Below are 19,478 nucleotides of genomic sequence, written 5' to 3'. Positions count from 1 at the left end.
GCCGCGCCCCCGCCCCTGCTGCCCGGGCTGCGGCCCGGCGCTCCCCACCGGGGCTCCTGCAGCGGATGCATCGCGGGCGCCGGCCCCGTGCGGCCCCGGCTCGCCCCTCGCCGCGCTCGGGCTCTGCGGCTCCAGGGCGTGTGAGCCGCCGCGGCCCCTCCCGGAGCAGGCTCGGGGCCCCGCGCCCCGGCCGGAGGATGCTCGGCCTCTGAGGGCGGCCCGCTGCCCGCCGCGCCCGGCCGCTCGCTCGCCATGGGCAAGGACCAGGAGCTGATGCAGGCGGTGAAGGCGGAGGACGTGGGCACGGTGCAGAAGCTGCTGCAGCGGCCCAAGCCCGGCAAAGCCAGTGAGTGGCCCCGGGGCTCGGGGTGGGGGATTGGGTTGGAGGGGCGGGGGCTGTGCACCCTCCAGGGGAGCCCAGCGCTCAGGGGGCGGGGCGGGGCGCACCCCCCTCCCCGATCGGGCTGGTCCGGGGAGCAGCCCCTGGGCTCGGGTGGCCCCTGGAGTCTGTAAAGGCTCGTTGGGATTTGCCCCTCAATGTGCAGCAGGAGGGGGAGCCCGGGGGTTTCTGTGCCCTGCTCCTTCCTGCCTGGGTACCCAGCTGAGCTGGCTGGCGGGAGCTGTCAGGCTGGGGGTGTGCGTGTGTGTGCAGAGGGGGGAAGGCAGGCGCTCAGCTCTCCATCCTGCTGGAATGGGGGGGGAGGGAGGGTGTGTGGTGCTCCTTGCAACAGTGATTAAATCCCAGAGGCGCCCTCTCCCTCCGCTGCTGCATGTTTGCTGATGGTCAGAAACCTTTGCCAGTGCAGCAGCGTGGCTCTGGGCTGGATACGCTCTGGCCTTTTCCCAAGCCACTCGCCTGCCTTCCACACCCAGGATGGCAGGATCCTTTATTTGATTGCAATTGGCTTCTGGAGCAGCTGGGCTTGGGGACGCCTGCCCTGCAGGCCCTCTCAGCTGAGAAACCCGGCCCCGAGTGGCCCTGCGGCTGGGTTTTGCCCAAACATGGACACGGGCATTGCGAAGAGCCTGGGAGCGGGGCTTAGAACTGGAGCCAAGTGAACAGGATATGTACCGTGGAAAATAATTCACTGCTGCTCGCCCAGTCACCCCCCTCCCCATCTAGCCTCTGCCTCGTGTACACCCCCCCACCGGCACGTCAGGCTTGCATCTAGCGGGGGGGACGTGATGGAGCAGGAGACGAGGGTGTTTCTTTCATGCTTTAAACCCCCAAGCCAGACTCCAGGTTCAAGCTGTAGCGCAGCCCAGTCCAGCAGAGCAGTGGGGCGGCTCAGATGTTTCAGGCAGTGATGGTATCAACAATGGAACAGCCTTGGTTTAGTGTTGGAGCTGAGTTAATGGAGGGCAGGGAGAGTTTGAAGTGAAAAGGGGAAGAATGAACCTTGAGCCTTTCAGCAAAGGAGCAGCTCTTCAGGATGGGGCTGATTGCAATAGGCTCCAGGCCGAGCAGGGCCCAGTGTTCGGGGAACCTCTGAGTTTGGGTTAGTGTTCATGCAAGTGAGGGATGCAGCACTGGCTGGAGCCAGGCGGGTGCTGTGTGGCCGTTGCCCTGCACCAGTCCTGACCACAACAACCTGTTCTAGTCCGTGGCGCAGAGCTCTGGCAATGCACCTCAGGCCCGAGCTGCAAGCCCTCTGATTCTTCTTAATCCTGACATCCCCATCCCTCACTATAGCTTTGCCAGTCCTGACCTGCTGCTCCAGTCCTGGTGCCCCAGCTCTGCCAAGGCACCTCAATCCTGATCTGCGGTTTGCCCCGTCTAATCCAATCTGGCCCCTCGTGAGCAGCAGCTATTTATGCCATAGCTCTGTGGTGCAAACACCCCCAGGGAGTTAAGCTGAGCCTCCCATCCCCCCATTTGACTTGTGACCAAAGAAAACCCTCTTTTGATTGTTTCCCAAGATGGAGCTGCAGGTGGGTGGAGAGTCAGGAATGCTGGGTGCCTTTCCAAGTTGGATACCTGGGCCAGGTTTTCAGAGGTGCAGATTCTCTATTGCTCCCATGGTTTTCAGTGCAAGCTCCGTGCAGGTGAAAACCAGGCCCCTGGTGCATGCTGAATGAACATGTCCTTATTTTATGAGGAACAAGGCCTCTCTAGTGGAGTGGGGCGAGCATCAGGTTTGCATTCGGCTTTAGCTCCCTGAACCAGCAGGTTCAAATCCCAACAGGTTCAGCTTGGAACTTCACTCTCAGCAGCTAACTATGTGTGGGTCTTTCAGAAGCCTGAAATGATTAAAAAAAAACTCTCCCCCCCGCCAGGTTCTGCCTGCTCTTCAGGGCATTTCAGTTCCTGAAGTCATGGTTTGCCTCAGTCCCTTGGCCGACACACTCCCTTCCCCACAGTTTTGCTGTGTGCTGGTTGGCTGTGGTGCACAAATGACTGCATTTCTGGGGCGTTGCCTCTTTGCATTTGTGAAGCACATTGGGGATCCTTTGGGATGAAAGGTGATGTAGAAATGTCTCCTAGTGTTAGCTGTAGTGACTCTGATGTCTCAGCCATAATGAACACTGCTTGGCAAATGCTTTGAACCTTGAAAATGCTTAGAAAACCTTTCTTACCGTGATAGACTCAAAGAGCTCAATGCTTTAATTTAAAAAAAGAGACGGTTACGGGGTGACTTGAGCATAGTCTGTAAGTACCTACATTGGGAACAAATATTTAATACTGGGCTCCTCTGTCTAGCAGAGGAAAGTATAACACGGGCCAATGGCTGGAAGTTGAAGCTAGACAGATTCAGACTGGAAATACCGCGTACATTTTGTGAATTCTTCATCACTGACAATTTTTAAATCAAGGGTGGATGATTTTCTAAAAGCTCTGCCCTAGGAATTCTTGTGGGGACGTTCTCTGGCCTATCCTATACAGGAGGTCAGACTGGAGGATCACAGGGGTCCCGTCTGACCTTGGAATCCAGAATCTAAACGGGGCTTGTCACCAGTCTCCACTGAATGGGACATGCCCTGGTGCCTGTCAGTGTTGGAGGTGGAGTCACAGGGCAGGGTGTGGTTCTGCCAGTCAGGGGACGCTTGGCTGGGCAGACTAAGCCATTGAACAGACAGAATCCATTCTGAACTTCACCCGGTCACACGTTTGATGAACACGTGACGCACTTTGAACTTGCGCTGAGGTGTCAGCCCACAGGTCAAACAGCTTTGGTTTAGATTAAGTGATGGAATAAATGACTTTATGGAGCCTGGACTGTGGAGGAGAATTTGGCCCTGGTGCATGTTACACTATGAACCTCTGCAGCTCATTCTGTCCCAGCACCATTGACTGTATTCAACACCATGTACAGTGCAGCGGTTTCTTCCCTGAACTAAACTAGCTGCCAGCAATCTCCATATAGGTGTAGTTATGATGTACTCAACCCTTACTGGTTCCTTCTCTGCCTCTTAATGGCAGAGAGCAGTTATCTTCTGTAAGGGCACTCCTGGCTGCCCCTTGCTTATAAAGTGCACAGAGTAACTCTCCTCAGTTTGGTGGTTCTTTTTAATGCGTGTGTAGCCTAACGATAACGCCTGTTTAAACAATATAAGAGTGGCAATGTGTTCTTACTGCTCCCTGAATCCATCTCCTCTGGGATTGTTAACTGGATCACCGAACTGACTGGAGCTGTTCCTCAGTAAGAGAGTGTTGCTGGGGTTCCTCTTTGGTGTCATTAAATGTGTCCCCCAGGGGCTTTTTTGGACATAATATTACTCAACTCATTCCCTAGCAGGAGCGAGGGCCCAGGCTTGTTAACCTGGGTCCTGAAGGGTTAAATAGATACTCTCAGGTCCATCTTGGTGCCCAAATTTAGGCAGGTTGTTACAGAATCCAAGTCCAGCAGGAATGTTTGGGGATTGTTTGAAATTCCAGTGGCTAGCGCGGTGTTCACGAATCGACCCTCCTGATGTAGTGTGTGTGGTCCAGACATTGCAGAATTGATTGGAAACAAGAGTGAAACTAACCAGCCTGGTTTTGTTGCCCCGCCTGGGAGAACTGCGGAAAGTAAATAAATGAGACACAGAATGAAAAGTACATTTGATTTTTTTTTAGAACAGTTTTGTTGTGATCATCTGTGAGGTGGCGAGGGAGGTGGAAGAGGCAATCATGTGTTTTTCAATATGCTTTCTCGCCTGAAAGGGTCTCTTGAAGTAGGAGCTGCCAAGACATGTGCCTGTGTTTGTTTACTATACTGTATAAACTCACAGGATTTTGAAATTGTTCTGCCAAAATCTCAGCCTGAAGGGACGCTCTGATTTGTGGCGTAGTGGTAAGAGTGAAATAGTTTTGACCGAGCCAGTAGCAGAGACGGGCATTTGTTCTTGTTTGGTTGCAGATGGTACCCTCCTGCGCTGCGGGGGAAGGTTTGGCTTCACAGCGTCCTTTGATGGGGGATAAGGGGTCTCAACAGAAGGAGACTGTTACAAATGTGAGACGTTACAGCAGTGTCTCATGTCAAATACTCTACAGCTCCCGTCACTCTAGGGGTCAAGCAAGATGGATCTGTTCCTATGGCAGTGTTTGATTTGGTTCCCTCTTCGACCTGCACTAACTCTGTGTGGACTGCATAGAGCTCCCAGCATATGCTGTTAGCTCCTAAAGTCTTTGCCCTTCTCTCTGTGCTGCTCGCCAGGTAGTTGATTGTGGCCAGCGGTCACCCGCAGATGCGCTGGAGCAGGAATAGCTTTTCCATTATGGGATCTCCTGATTTTTAGCACTGCAGATTGCTGGTGCAGCAGGCTGGCTCGGTAGAGCGAGCCACTCTGGAAATCGAGGCTCGAGACGCTTTTCAGGGAAACACATACGCAGGTTGCAGATTTACTGTAAGCCACTAACATGCAGCTAGTATTCAGCAGAGCCGGAGTGCAGGAAATTGATTCCCATTTCAGACGCTGAGATTTCATGTGCTTTGCACAAGCAACAGGCATAGAGGGACAGATTCTAAAGCCCCTGGTAATGGTCAGAGGCTTTTGGGGCTTTCCTCGTGAAAGCTGGGAGTGCGGAATGAGCCGGTGCTGGGACATGTATGATTGTTCCTGTGTCATATCTCGTTAGCGGCACTGAGACAGGGTGAGTTGGCTCTGCCATGCAACTGGCAAACGGAGAACTAACCCCTGCCTCAGGTACCAGGGTAATGAGGCATTGCTCCTCCTTGAGGCACCAGGAAGCCCTGGCCTTCTGTTAAACACATGGGCAAATGAGTGCAGGGAGCAGCGAAGCCAGGAGGCAGAGCCTCACGCCAGGTTACACGATGCTGTGGTGCTAGCACTTAGGGACACAGACCACGACCCCGTTGTGGTAGGTGCTGTAAAACACAGAACAAAAAAGAGAGTCTCTCCCCATTGTACTCAGGTTCTTCTATTGCACCCATCACTGTGGTATCCTAGAACCATGGGGCTAGAAGGGACCACGAGAGTCATCTAGTCTCACCCCCTGCCAAGATGCAGGATTTGTTGGGTCTAAACCACCCAAGACAGATGGCTCCAGCCTCCTTTGGAAAACCTCCAGTGAAGGAGCTTCCACGACCTCCTGAAGCGTCTGTTCCATAGGCCGACTGTTCTTACAGTTAGGGAGTTTTTCCTGAGATTTAATCTAAATCTGCCGTGCTGTAGTTTGAACCCATCGCCTCTTGTCCTGCCCTCCGTGGCAAGAGAGAACAACTTTTCACCATCCTTTTTATGGCAGCCTTTCAGGTATCTGAAGACCGCTCTCATATCCCCACTTAATCTGCTCTTTTCCAAAGTGAGCTTTAGCTCACGAAAGCTCATGCTTAAATAAATTTGTTAGTCTTCTGAAACCTACCCTGGCTGTGACACCGAAAGAACCTTTGCATTTTCTGCTTGTGCAAAGCCCTGTGGGTTTTGTAAGAAATCTGTTCAACTCCCAGCCCTGACAGTCAGTGCCTGGGAGCCGAGCCCCTCTGTGTAATGTTCTTGCTGCCAGACCATGCTGGCTGACTCTCCCCCTTTAATTGTCTTAAAGCTGCTAGCAATCTCTTTAAAGCTTCCCCAAGCAGCTTAAGTGTGATATCACTAACGGGAGCAGCCCAGGCTGTGTCAGGGGCAAGTGAGATGGGCATTATTATTATTATCATTGGTGCTTCAAATGTAGGCCCCATGTTGGTATTTCGGCAGTCCACCCACTCAGCCCCCGTGGAGAGCTATGAGCTGATAGGCCTTACTCGCCTGGTCGCCTGCCTTACGCTTCTGCAAGCAATGGCACCTGGGGTAAGAGCTGATGGGACGTCCTGAGGGGGCCCGGGCATGCTGGAGTCGGGAGAAAGCTTTGCCGCTGGTCATGCCAAACAAGATTTGTCATACAAACAAATCCCAGTAGGTGGGAACTCCCTCTTCTTCCTGCCCACTCCTCTCCTGAGAGCGGCTTACTAGTGGAGCCTAGTTTTCATAGAGCAGAGCAAGGTGTGGCTGCTGCGTCAGGATGGAGCGGTGCATTGTGGGTTATGTAGTCTCCGCAGGCCGCACTTGTGTGCTAAAGAATTCCTCTGCTTGTGTCCTCGTGCTCTGGCCACCCCTGGCTGCTGCTGCTAACATTGTTGTCGCCCGTTCAGTAGCCACTCTGACGTGTAGGTGACTTTGAACTACATCCTGGGGGAGGGAGGGCACCACACGCGAGTAGTCATGATTGCCACGGAAAGCAGAGCGCAGAGTTATCCGTCTGCGTGGGCGCTTGCTGGGTGAGTGTGTATCTTGTAAGCTGGAGACAGCATTTCTTAACTGCTCTGGTTAAAGTCATTTCATCCACCAAACTGAATAATTCATGAAGGCTTATAAATATACAAATTTTCATCCAGCCCTCCCCTTCCCTGTGGGACCCAGATAGCTGATAAATATGGCACTTACATCCTGCTAGACGGCACTTCCCCGGCAGAACCTGTAGTAGCGAAGGGAAGTGACGGATGCTCCCCTTGCAGGGAGATGAAAGCAAATGCTGCTGCTGGATCGCTGGTGGAGATGGGAGGGAAATAGGCAATGCTGCCTGTGCCCAGGGTGCTTTTTTCCTGTGCTTTGTGTGGCCTGGTTCTTTGCTGTTACTTTTCTTTTACCTGCACCATTTCCCTTGCAACAGTGACTTCTCTTCTGGAACCTAAACGCTTCTGCTGGGCCACGCGTGAGACAGCAGGCGAGACCTTCTCTTGGGAATCGGACCTATCCTTGCAGTCCTCCAGCTGGAAATGGGTTTCTTTTGGCAGGGCGTCTCGACAGGTCTCAGGACTAGGAATGGCAGGGGCTATGTAGCTTTCCACCTCCTGCGATGCTGGCTCCGATCTGGACCAGGGTGAGAGGGGCAGAAAGTTACTCCCCTTCTGATGGCTGTTCGGCCCCATGTGAAATGAGTTACTGGGTCTCAGTCCAGGTGTCCACTTGACGGGAACCACCCATGCAGTTGGCACTGATTATTGGTGGGCTCTGAGCAGCAAGAAGCAGGAGTCCTTTCAGGGGAGAGTAAAGCCACCTTGGGCCGATCCAAGGCCAGTGAGAGTCTCTCTGCTGGCAGGGGGCAGTGTGTAGAGAAGGGAGCCTGCCACAGTCCCAGCTGTGCTTTGCCCGGTCCGTGCATGGAGACGCTCCTTCCGTTTAAAACAAAACTCTGCAGAGGACAAGCCCCTAGATTCCCCCAGAGCCTTTGAGTATCTCAGGGATGCAAATGGAAAGTTCCCACGCTGTGAGAGGAGCTCAGTGCACGTACCCAACCAGGTGGCACCAGCATGGAAGACCATCCTTGTGCCAGTTCATAAAAGCCCCTTCCTCTTAGCTGGGGGCACTTGTACATCCTCAAACCTCCTAGCAGCAGCACCTCCTCCAGGCCAGTCCTGCAGGGGGGATAGGCCTTGCACTGCAGCTCCCTTCCAAACTGAGACAGATTCCAGAACGCAGGTCCCTCCACTGTGAACTCCCTGTCCCTGGCTTGCTCACGATTCGGTCCATGGACTGCATTTTGCCTGCTGTGATGCACCACAAGGAGAGAGGGGGAGTGTTGCTAGCCAGAGCCCAAGTCATCCAGGGCTCTCTAGTCCAGCCCACCCCTTGTATTGCAGGTGGAGTACCAGTCTCTGTCTGTCTACACAGCAGTCGGGAGGGGTGGTTGCAGCACGTGTAGGCAGAGCCGCTAGCTTTGCTCAAGCTGGCTTGGTGTACCTATGGCAATGAAGCTGTAGCAGTGTGGGTGACTGCATCAGGTAGTGGCCTGAGCACATACCCAGGGACAGGTCCAGGGTGGGCTTGTATTCAGGTGTCCCGTGCCAGCACCTATGCTGCTGTGGCTTCACTGCTAGTTTTAGCAAGCTGGCTAGGTCGGAGCTAGCTTGGGTCTGTGCACACGTCTTGCAATCACACCCTCGCAGTGCTGTGCAGACGTGCCCTCGGTGCTCACAGACAGTCCTGGGTGCTGATTGGAGAGCAATGCCCTGTTTGGCCGACGAGGTGCTCCCAAGGGACCTCGGCAGCCCTCAGCCAGGTGGCCACCCCCAGCGTTCATCTCATCAGATCCCCTCCTGTGGGCAAGCACGCACAGCTGGCATTTCCATGGCAATGCCCAGCTGTGTGTTGCAGTGAGGCTCCGCCCCCTCACTGATTCTTTCTCTTCCTGTATTTTTTTTAAATGCGCCCAAATCCTCCTCTGGTAAAAACTCAGCCCTCCAGTTTCTCAGTCAGGGAGTGACCTGTATTTTTGAAGAGACCATGCTGGTCACCTGGTAGATATCCATGCCCCTGCCTATGCATTTAATCAGGTCTGCAGGCCACTTCTGCAAACAGCCAATTCGTGGCTTGCTGAGCCTATGTGCAGCTGGTACTTACCCAACCTGAGACATGTGGCTTCCCACCAGACCTCAGGAGTTCTGAAGGGTGGAGGTAAATTATATGCCGGTTCATGTTTTCCATAAACCACTTGTGTGCTCAGCGAGGGGTCTTTGCAGTGGAGCAATCCTTGTATTGCAGCCCCAAGGTAACTGGAGACACACACACATGCTTTCTCTTCAGTCTGTTGATCTCAGTGGTAAGACCCGCCCCCACCAGTAGCATCTTTCTGATGGAAGAATTGGGGTTTCCAGTTCTCTTGTGCAAATGTCAGGAGATAGTGACAGTCTTGGCACCGAGGCTTGTGGATGGATCTTGGCTTGTCTAGCTCCCTGCAGGATGCCTCTCACCCATCTCCGCTGGCCAGCGTCAGGGTTAAGCCTTTGCTCGTCTTCTGATGACTCATGTCAACAGGTTGCTGAGGATTCACTCTCCCGGGTTGACTTCCTGTTCAGTGTTGAACTGAGCCTGGAGCACAGGTTCATTTATTGTTTGTGTGGGGATAGCACAGAGGAGCCCCAGGCATGGGCCGGGCCCCCGATGTGCTAGGGGCTGTACAACCCCAGAACCAAGAGTGGTGGGAGGGAGCCTGTCACTGGGTGTCCCCATCACTCCCCAGCGTGCCGCGCTGCCTGGCCTGTGTGTTGGTCTTTTAGTCACAAACACGCAGCAGGTTGTTATCCTGTCACCACGTGGGTGTTTGTTCTTCTATGGCAGAGTGCACTGCAGGCTTAGAACAGTCCTCAGCCCCGGCTCCCCCTCAGAGCTCGCCCCATTCCTCCCACTTACTGAGCCACTTCCTCGTTACCCCAGAAACTGCCGACCCAGGGTCAGGAATCCCCAACAGAGACTGAGTTTGGCTTCAGTTAAGCCTGTGCTCCTCCTAGTGCTGCAGTGTGTCAAAGTGGGAATGTTCTTAATGTTTTCTCTGAATACTGGGTGGGTGCCTCAGTTTCCCCTATGCAGTTCTTAGATACCTAGGTAGGGGATCAGAGTGTATAATTGTTGCAGAGCCCAAGAAGCCCCCTGTGACACTGTCTGCACAGAGAATGGCTGGCACTCTGTCTCCTGGCAACGAATGGCCAACTGAAGGTGTCGGGGAACAAAGAGATCAGGTGACCTCCCGGCCCGGGGAAACAGACAAAGCCCAGAGGAGGAGGGGCTGGAGAGTTTCAGTTTGGGGCTGGATGGGGACAAGGAGTGAGGGCAGACGGGGGTGTCTGGCTCACTGCCTCCCAACATGGACCTGGCTGAGGGGTCCTGTTCTCGGTACCTACAAGCTCTGTGTTAGCCCGTGTTCCTGTCATCTGAATAAACCTCTGTGTTACTGGCTGGCTGAGAGTCACGTCTGACTGTGAAGTGGGGGTGCAGGACCCTCTGGCTTCCCAGGACCCCGCCAGGGCGGACTCGCTGTGGGAAGCGCACGGAGGGGCAGAGGATGCTGAATGCTCCAAGGTCAGACCTAGGAAGGTGGAAGCCGTGTGAGCTTCTTGCCCTGAAGACAGTCTGCTCACAGAGAGGAGACTTCACCAGAGTCCTGACTGGCTTCATAGGGAGCCGTTCCAGAGCATCACCCAGGGACTCTGTGACATGCAGCGACCGCAGCGCTACCGACCCAGAACCCCATTGCTCGGGTTAGTCAACGTGAAGCTGGCCAAAGCCCTGGAGACCATGGCCGTAGGGACCAGTCCTGCACTGGTCCCTGGGAGACGGGGCGAGATCACCTGATAGGGCCATGTGGCTTGCAACATGTGACCGTTACCCGAGCACCTTGCGGTTATCCGCCCAATGCCTCAGTAAGTAATCCGCTGGGAGGGTCTCTAACTGGAAGGGAGGGATGCAGGGTGGGAGCTGTGATGGGGAAAGCAGCCTGGGGACATGTGTGTGAGATCAGCATCACCACATGGCCCCTCTGGACTGGCCCCCTCTCAGTAAAGTGGTCCAGGGCCGGCTCAGTGTCCCGCATCCTCAGGGACTCGAAGGTCGTTTGCACGGAACTTAAGCGAGCGAGCGAGAGAGGGTGGGGGTGGCGTTGTGCCACGAGAAGAAACGTAAATAGTGTAGTAGGTGCGAGCTAATGTTATTCCAAAGGAGGCTGCCAAGCGTGAGCTGCCTGCGCTGCGAACATGCGTCCTCGCTCTGTTTCCACTGGGTCCCAGCCCAAGGAAAACCAGCCCTGTCCCTTCCCCTCGCTGCCCACCCCAACCCTTCGCAATCTTCAGGGCTAATTTCCCATGTGCAGAGAGCTCCTCTTCTGTTTTTTACAGGGAAGATTTGATAACTTAGCTTTGTTATCTGGATAATGTCGTCTTTGTAAGGAGTCTAATAAATCAGATTTTAAAAAATCCCTTTGTGAATTAACATGGGTTGCCATGGTGACCCGGGGCCCGGTTTAGTGTGCAGAGTGAAATTCTTTAGTTCAGTGACGCGTCTGGGGCACGGCGAACGGCTGGTGAGTGCAGGGCGTAATTCCCCGGTGTCCAGAATGAATGAGATTGGCTGAAAGGTATGCGGACGGAAACCCGAGAACTTTGGCAGCAAGTTGATTTTTCTCCCCTCTATATCAACTTAACGGATAATTGCAGTGACTTGGCAGTTTTACATAAACACTTGTCACTTCTGCTCCCTGTCTTTGCACCTCAGCATCAGGGGAAATGAGAGAGGATTTATGCTGCCCTGGCTAAGGGCTGTGTGTGTGACAGGGATGTCAGCCACCCAGGAAGTGCCAGCTTGGGTTATTTTGCATGTCAGATGATGTGTAGCTAGGGTGTTGCTGCTGTTGTCTCTTTGCACCCCCTCTGTATCCAGTTCCCAGAAGTCCTCGGCTCTTAGTTATTGTGAGGAACACGAGATTCTACCTGGCTCTGCCCAAACAAGGAAAAGGGAAGAAGGGGTCAATGGAAAACTCCACTTATTGGTGTCTGACTTCCCAGAACGGCCTGGCCAGTTGGTCCTGCCGGCTGGTTGCCCGATTTGAAAACCCAACGCCACTTCTGATGGTCACAGGTTTTTGGCTGGCGCCCAGCACATCCTGACTGCTTCAGGAGGAAGGAGTCTCCGCAGGGAGCACCGATATTCGAAGGGGTTGTACACCTCTACCCCGATATAATGCTGTCCTCAGGAGCCAAAAAACCTTACCGCGTTATAGGGGAAACTGCGTTGTATCGAACTTGCTTTGATATATATGGAGAGATACCAAATCTCCTAGAACTGGAAGGGACCCTGAAAGGTCATAGAGTCCAGCCCCCTGCCTTCACTAGCAGGACCAAGTACTGATTTTGCCCCAGACCCCTAAGTGGCCCCCTCAAGGATTGAACTCACAACCCTGGGTGTAGCAGGCCAGTGCTATCCCTGCCCCCTGCTGGAGTGCGCAGCCCTGCCCCCCCGGAGTGCTGCTTTACCGTGTTATACCGAGTCGTGTTATATCGGAGTAGAGGTGTACTTGATTTCTGGCGGCCCAGAGCTGCTGTTTCATGAACCAACGGGCTCCAGGGCCTGTGCTTTGTGTAACGAGCCAAGGGCAGGTCAAGCCAGCGGCTCTTTCCAAGACACTTTCGTGTGTGTGTTGTTCTTGTGAGGAAGTCTGTGCTCCTGACTGCTGAGAGCAGCCATGCTGTGGTGTGTGTGTCTGCCCTACGTGAACTGTGCAGGGCCTCAGGACTTCAGTGCGTGCTGGGGGTGGCTGGCACCTGTAGCGTGTGTTTGCTCTGTGTATGCTGCGTGGTTCCCCCAGCTGACTCTGCATTGGCTGCTCCAGGGGGCTTATTGCGAGTGAGTTAATGCTGCATCTCTGGTTTGCATCCTTCAAGCAGACGGACTGATGCTCAGTGCTGGCTTGGGCCCTGGCCCTGAGGGCCGGGGGAGAGGCGGTGGGGCCGCTGAGTGAACCTTCAGTGCACAGGCACCTGCTCTGCGGCCGCAGGGCTTTGGGGTGGGGATGGACAGGGGGTTTCCACAACAGGCTCTTGCCTTACAGCCAAAAAATCTGCCTGACATGCTGTGGGGATGATGCTATAAATGGGCGGGGGGGGGGGGGGGGGCGGGCAGGAGGGTCTTGGAGCAGGGCCCCCAGACACTCTGTGCAGGCTTCCAGGATCAGGAGAAAACGGGCTCCTAGCATGTCCTGCTCCAATGGGAATGACTTTCAGTCCCCACTCCTGCGGGCCAGGTTCAAACCTCTCTGAGGGCCTGGAGGGGAAAGACCCCATGTCCCATTCCCCACCCCCTGAGCCAGCCAGTCCCTGCCCTGGGGCCAGATCTGAGCCAGTGCCCCATAGAGGGGAAAGGGCCTGGGTCCCATCCCCCCCTTCCAAAGAGCCAGACGCCCCTTGGATTAGATATGTGCTAGATCTCGCCTCGTCTCTTCCCCATCCCTTGGCTCAGGGCTTAGCCTGACTCTGTTTCCTAGTCAGGCCTTTGAAGGTGAGGGCCCAGGCCGCTGAGCAGGGAGGCTCCTGCCTCGTCCAGGGACGGCTCCATTTCCACCGCACCATCTGTGCTTTGATGCTGGGTCACGCCCCGCTCTTGACCTGAGCGAGTCAGACTGCTAGTTGGGTGAGCCCTGTGCACAGCACCCGCAGCATCGTGTTCCCAGGATTATCCATGCAGCCCCTGTCCCTGCTGCGGAGAGACGCCTGCCTTGTTCTAGGAGTAAATCTCCTCTGATGTCGGGCTGCAGCCTGGTGACTTTAACATGCCGCAGCCTTGCTCCCCTGAGTCCGTCTGCTCTGCTGCGCTGCTCGGTGCATGGCTGTACCGGCCTGCCGCTTGGGGCTGGGTAACGATAAACCACCAGGGCTGTAGGCTGGAGCGGTGGGGAAACCTTGTGCTATTGGAAGGGGCCATGGAGTCACCTGTTCTCCTGACGCTGCAAAGTCACCTGTCCTCCTGACGCTGTCCTCTCTCGGAGACATAGAGTGTGAGAAGCACTGGTGGGGGTCTCCGGTGCACCTCCCTCCCCCGGGGCAGGGTTGTCTTCTGAATTACTCTGGGGTTTCCATTGCCACCGCCCATATGGAGCCGGTTCTCCAGGTGGATGGACTGAAGGGGCAGGAAGTTTTTTCCAATATTCAGACTAATCACTCCCTATTCTGTGCACTTACACCCGCCATGATTCCTCTCCCTCCTTGGCGCTTGCTGCTTTCCCTTCCCTTGGCCTAGCTCCTAAGGTGGTGATGGTCTGAGTCACCATTGTTTGGTGTAAAAACTGATGTATCAGGGAGGAGAATTGGGCCCCAAATCTTTCCTCTTAGTCCAAGCCCACCCCACCAACCCAACCCAACCCAACCAGCCCCCTGGTTATTCAGGCAGATGCAATGTGTGAAGTGTCAGGATTTCATCATGGTTCGCACCTCTGTCTGAGGAGCTCAAAGCCCTTTGTTGACAATGAATGAGTCAATATGAGTCAACGGTGTAACACGGTTGCAAAAAGCAAACATCATTCTGGGATGTATTAGCAGGAGTGTTGTAAGCAAGACACGAAAAGTAATTCTTCTGATCTACTCTGCACTGATTAGGCCTCAACTGGAGTGTTGTGTCCAGTTCTAGCATCACATTTCAGGAAAGATGTGGACAAATTGGAGACAGTCCAGAGAAGAGCGACAACAACGATTAGTGGGCTGGGAAACATGAGCTATGAGGGAAGATTGAAAAAATTGGGTTTGTTTAGACTGGAGCAGAGAAGACTGAGAGGGGACATGATACCAGTTTTCAAGTACATAAAAGGTTGTTACAAGGAGGAGGCAGAGAAATCATTTTTCTTAACCTCTGAGGATAGGACAAGAAGCAATGGGCTTAAATTGCAGCAAGGGCAGTTTAGGTTGGACATTAGGAAAAACTTCCTAAATGTCAGAGTGGTTCAGCACTGGAATAAATTGCCCAGGGAGGTTGTGGAATCTCCCTCACTGGGGATTTTTAAGAGCAGGTTAGACAAATACCTGTCAAGGATGGTCTAGATAATACTTAGTCCTGCCATGAGTGCAGGGGACAGGACTAGATGACCTCTCGATGTCCCTTCCAGTCCTATGATTCTATGATCCACCCCTGTCGTCCAGTCCCAGCTTCTAGCAGTTGGAGATTTAGGCACACCCAGAGCACAGGGTTGCATTCTTGACCATCTTGGCTAATAGCCATTGATGGCCCCGTCCTCCATGAATTTATCTAATTTTGGCCTTCGCAAGCGCAACATCCCCTGGCAATGAGTTCCCCAGTTGATTGTATGTTGTGTGAAGAAATACTTCCTTATGTTTGTTTTAAGCCTGCTGCCTATTAATGTCATGAGGTGATCCCTAGTTCTTGTGTTATATGAAGGGGTAAATAACACTTCCTGATTCATTTTCTCCACACCAGTCATGATTTTATAGACCTCTATCATATCCTCCCTTTAGTCGTCTCTTTTCTAAGATGAACAGTCTCAGTCTTTTTAATCTCTCCTCAGATGGAAGCTGTTCCATCCCCCTAATCATTTTGTTGCCCTTCTCTGTATCTTTTCCAATTATAATATATATTTTTGAGATGGGGCCACCACATGTGCACGCAGTATTCAAGGTGTTGGCGTACCATGGATTTATATAGTGGCATCATGATATTTTCTGTCTTATTATCCCTCTCTCTATCCCTTTCCTAATGGTTCCTAACATGTTTGCGTTTCTGACTGCTACTGCACATTGAGCGGATGTTTTCAGAGAACTCTCCACAATAACTCCAAGATCTCCTTCTTGAGGGGCAGGAACTAATTTAGACCCCATCACTTTGTATGTTGGGATTATGTTTTCCAATGTGCATTACTTTGCATTTCTCAACATTGAATTTCATCTATCATTTTATTGCTCGGTCTCCCAGTTTTGTGAGAACCTTTGGAGCTCTTCGCAGTCTCCCTGGGACTTAACTTTCTTGAGTAATTTTGTACTGCCTGCAAATTTTGCTACCTCACTATTCACCCCTTTTCCCAGGTCATTTGTGAATATGCTGAACAGCACAGGTCCCAGTACAGATCCCTGGGGGACCCTGCTATGTACCTCTCTCCATTGTGAAAACTTGGAATGATGGGGAGTCCTCTGTGCTCATTGGCCGGTGGCAAGCACTTGTACGTGACAAGGAAAGATAAACCAACTCTGCCCTGGTGTCTGCAGCTTGGGCTTCTGCAGTCGAGGTTAATGGGAAATTGGCCTCAAAAGGAGCTTGGAGCCAGGATTCCTGGGTTCTTTTGTGGCTCTGTGTCTGACTTGTGTGACCTTGGACCAGGTCCCTGCCATAGCGTTCTCAGAGCAGGCCCCTTCCTCCACGTAGAACGTTCAGAGAAAGAGCCTTCCTCCAAGGAAGATGCTGTTTTGAAATATGTCGTGTTCTGTCGCTCTGGTGAGAGCTCCTCTCCTTTGTGGCTGGCAGTTAATTCTAGGTTTCTTGCCTGCATTTGATCACGTTAATAATCTCCTCTGATAACAGTATTTAATAAAACCAGGCTAATGTGGCGTAGTTAGGAAATGTCAGATGTCTTACAGTTCAATTTTCATGCAGTAGAAGGCAGGGCACCAGCAAATCCAGCCGTGGCGTGGTACACTCGGAGCGTGCTGGGGTGAGAGGGTGCAGGAAAACCACTAGGGACCGTCCATGGGTATCATTCCTTCAGGTAAACTTTCTGGGGCGGGGGCCGTTTTTCTTACTTGCCCTGTAAAGCTGCTACACTCTGCAGGTGTTGGAAACGTAACCAATGTTAATGAGATAAAGCGCCTCTCTTAACTGCCATGGGCTCCCACCAATAGGAGACCTTAAAGCACGCGCAGCAGATCTAATCTAAAAGGACATTAATGAGGCTCCTCAACCCACCCTAGAGAGAGAAAACCAACCCCCTCCTGTCTGTCACAGGGATTCCAGACTTCTCTCCAGCACAGTACGGCTGACTGGGAAGGCGCAGCACCAACCCAGCAGGCCCAAGGTGGGCTCCCGCTACCATAGTGCCAAGGCTAGTGACTGACTGCTGGGTTGGCAGTAAAAAACACCTGACCCATGAGATGAACTAAGCGATGCATTAATGTTCTCGGCAACAAGCTGCTGGGGAGCCATCACAGAACAGGGAGGGACCAGCCTATCTCTAGGGACCTGATTCAAAATTTACAGAGGGGTCTTTCCAGGGGGATCAATTTCTATTTGAAAACCCTGCATCCACTCCTGGCCACTTCCATGCTAGAAAGCCGTCATGTCAACAAGCCGCAGGGAATTTGGAGAAGAGGACAAAAGTGAGGAACCAGCTGGTGGGATTGACTCCTGTGGAGAGATTCGCAGATACTCAGACGGGTCCCTTTGCCTTTATAATCTGTGATAGTTTAGTGTCTCTAGCCTGGCCAGTTAACGGCTGGTGGGTTACAAAGATGCCGTCCCTCCCCTGGCAGGTGCTGTGCGATGACTGCAAACAGCAAACAACACTGAAAACAGGTAGAGATGCAGACCGGGGCTTCTAGATGTGATTGGCTGTCTGCTTCTTAGCGTCTAAGGGCTGGCGGGGATGAAGGGTGTAAACACGAAGGGGGGAGGGGAGGGAAGGGATGGAACTGAACAGAGTGAAATTTAGAAAATGTCTCCAGCAGTGCGATCTCTGAGGACAGGTGTGGCCCTGTGCTATCCGGAGCAGTCTGGCCCTGCCAGTGGACCGGCTCAGTAGATAACCCAGCCACTCATTTCCATCTCTCCCGCCTGCGAGTGCAGCGGGCTGGCTGCGTCCGGGCTGCATGCTGTTCGTCAGAAGGATGTTGCTCAGCTCGCTGCCATACTTAATGATGTGTCAACGTTTCCCTTATAAACCTCTTTGTGGGGTTTATAACCTGACTGTGAAGTCTTGTTCCAAGATGGAGCTTGGCAGGCTGGGAACACTCCCGCGTGCCAAGTTCCATTCTGGCCGGGAATTATTACTCAGCCTGGGGTGACATGTATTTATTTTACGGTTTTTGCTTCTCTATTTGGCCATTCTGAAGTTGTAAACACAAAGCCTCTGCTCCCCTCCAGTAGCTTTCCCCGCCGCAGCCCCAGCCAGTGCTGGGAGTCAGAACGTGGGCAAGGGCTGGCTAGTCTTTCCCGATCCATCAGCACGAGCGCTTTGCCGTGAGTCTAGTGCGGGTGAAAGCGCTCGAGTGCCAGCCCTCGACACGGAAGCCCTTTAGTTATCCCCAGAACCAAGGATGGGCCAGGAGCAAAGCCCAGGGTCTGAGCAAAACTGACCTTTGGGGGATCCCAATCCCAGCCACCTGCTAGCTCTGTAACAAGCTGAACTAAAGAACTGGATCTTGCAAACTCTAGGTTCAAATGTTGCAGCTGGGCGCCATCTCTCCACCCCACGGGTGCAGCAAGCGCTGCCTCCCGTACTGCCCCTGCCAGGGCTTCTCCGTTTGGAGCAGCACGTTCAGGCTCCATGGGCCTTCAGAGCTTGGCCTCTTTGCTGAGATTGCCAATGCGGGGTCCTGCTAGCTAGGAACTTGCATGACTCCCATCACACGACCTGAGCATCTCCTGGTGGCGTCTGTGATGGCCACCGAGAAGAGGACTGAGACTTCCCAGCTTGTTGCACATAGGTCTGTCAAAGTGCTGGCTCTGGTCTGTCACTGCTGGGGCTGGACCAGCAGCTGGCAGGTGATGGGCTCTGCTTGGCGTTACTGACTATCTGAACCAACACTGTCCATGTGCATTTTAAAAATGAAATACACCAAGTTTCAATTAGCTTTCTCAAAACACGTTTCCTAATATCTTTGCTGCTGAGTGCAAAGCTGGCGGTGCCCGGTCTGCAGCAGCTGTCCTTGTGCTCGGTAAAAGCTCCTGTCCCACCCTGTGTTTGGACGCTGAGTCCAGTGTTATTCCTGTTGGCTCGGGAAACCTGGGTTGTCTCCAAGTCCCTCTGAGCAGCCCTAGGTGATCTTTAAATGGCATTTGGAAGCCGGCGGGAGGGAGCACAGATTTCTGACGAGAGGCCAGAGTGCTCCCCAGTAACACTGCCCCAGCGCTGGGTATGTGCCTGGATCCTGAGGTTTCCCTTGAGCTGGTGCCCTTCTGGCCCAGAGGAGACCCTGCCACTAACCAAGCCTAGGCGTGTTAGCACGGGGACTGTGCGTTCCGTGATCAGTCCAGTCCTGCCAGGCAGATTGGAGCGATGGTCTAGGGCTGATCTTCGGTAATTGGGGAGGTTTAGAAGTGTCTGTGCTGATGCAGGTCTGGTAGGTGAGCAGCAGGTGTTTGGAAAGCTGCTCAGGCAAACATTTAATAAGCCAGAGTGACTTTGGGGAATAAAATTAGCCTGAATTGATATTGACCCAGAGCAACTCCAGTTTCTCCACCAAAGACGCCTCATGTGTACTGCTCATTGTGAAAGGCTCCTGGAATCCCTTCAGCAGGAGAGATTGTTGCCCCTGCCAGAGGGGTGAACGTAGAGGGACTCTGCCATGTTAAGAATTCTGTACCTAGAGACAAGTTTCCGTTGTTGGTGTCCCAGGACCAGGGTGGAACGAAGAGGGAATTTCAGTGGAGGCGCTGCTCTGAATGTGCAATCACTGTTTCTGGCTCAGGTTTTATTGCAGGGGTTCGGGATGAACCCAGTTCAACACCAATTTGCCCAGAGTCTCTAGTGCTACAACAAGCAGAGTAGGGAGAACAACGGAACTGTCAGGCGGTTTTGCTGA

The 19,478-nt window shown here is 53.3% G+C and overlaps 1 protein-coding gene across 2 annotated transcripts in view; it reads left to right on the top strand.

Moving 5' to 3' along the window:
- The first annotated feature begins 252 nt into the window (after nucleotides 1-252).
- The window catches only part of CASKIN1 (CASK interacting protein 1), a 150,484-nt gene continuing 131,258 nt past the window's right edge, over nucleotides 253-19,478 (top strand). For both annotated transcript variants that reach the window (XM_039492015.1, XM_039492014.1), the window contains exon 1: nucleotides 253-346. In XM_039492015.1, the coding sequence (XP_039347949.1) occupies nucleotides 253-346 (94 nt within the window). The remainder of the gene's footprint in view (nucleotides 347-19,478) is intronic.

Source organism: Mauremys reevesii, linkage group 10 (genome assembly GCF_016161935.1).
Source record: "Mauremys reevesii isolate NIE-2019 linkage group 10, ASM1616193v1, whole genome shotgun sequence".
NCBI lineage: Eukaryota > Metazoa > Chordata > Testudines > Geoemydidae > Mauremys > Mauremys reevesii.
Note: the sequence above shows the minus strand (reverse complement) of the source record. Positions and strands in the feature narration are given on the sequence as shown.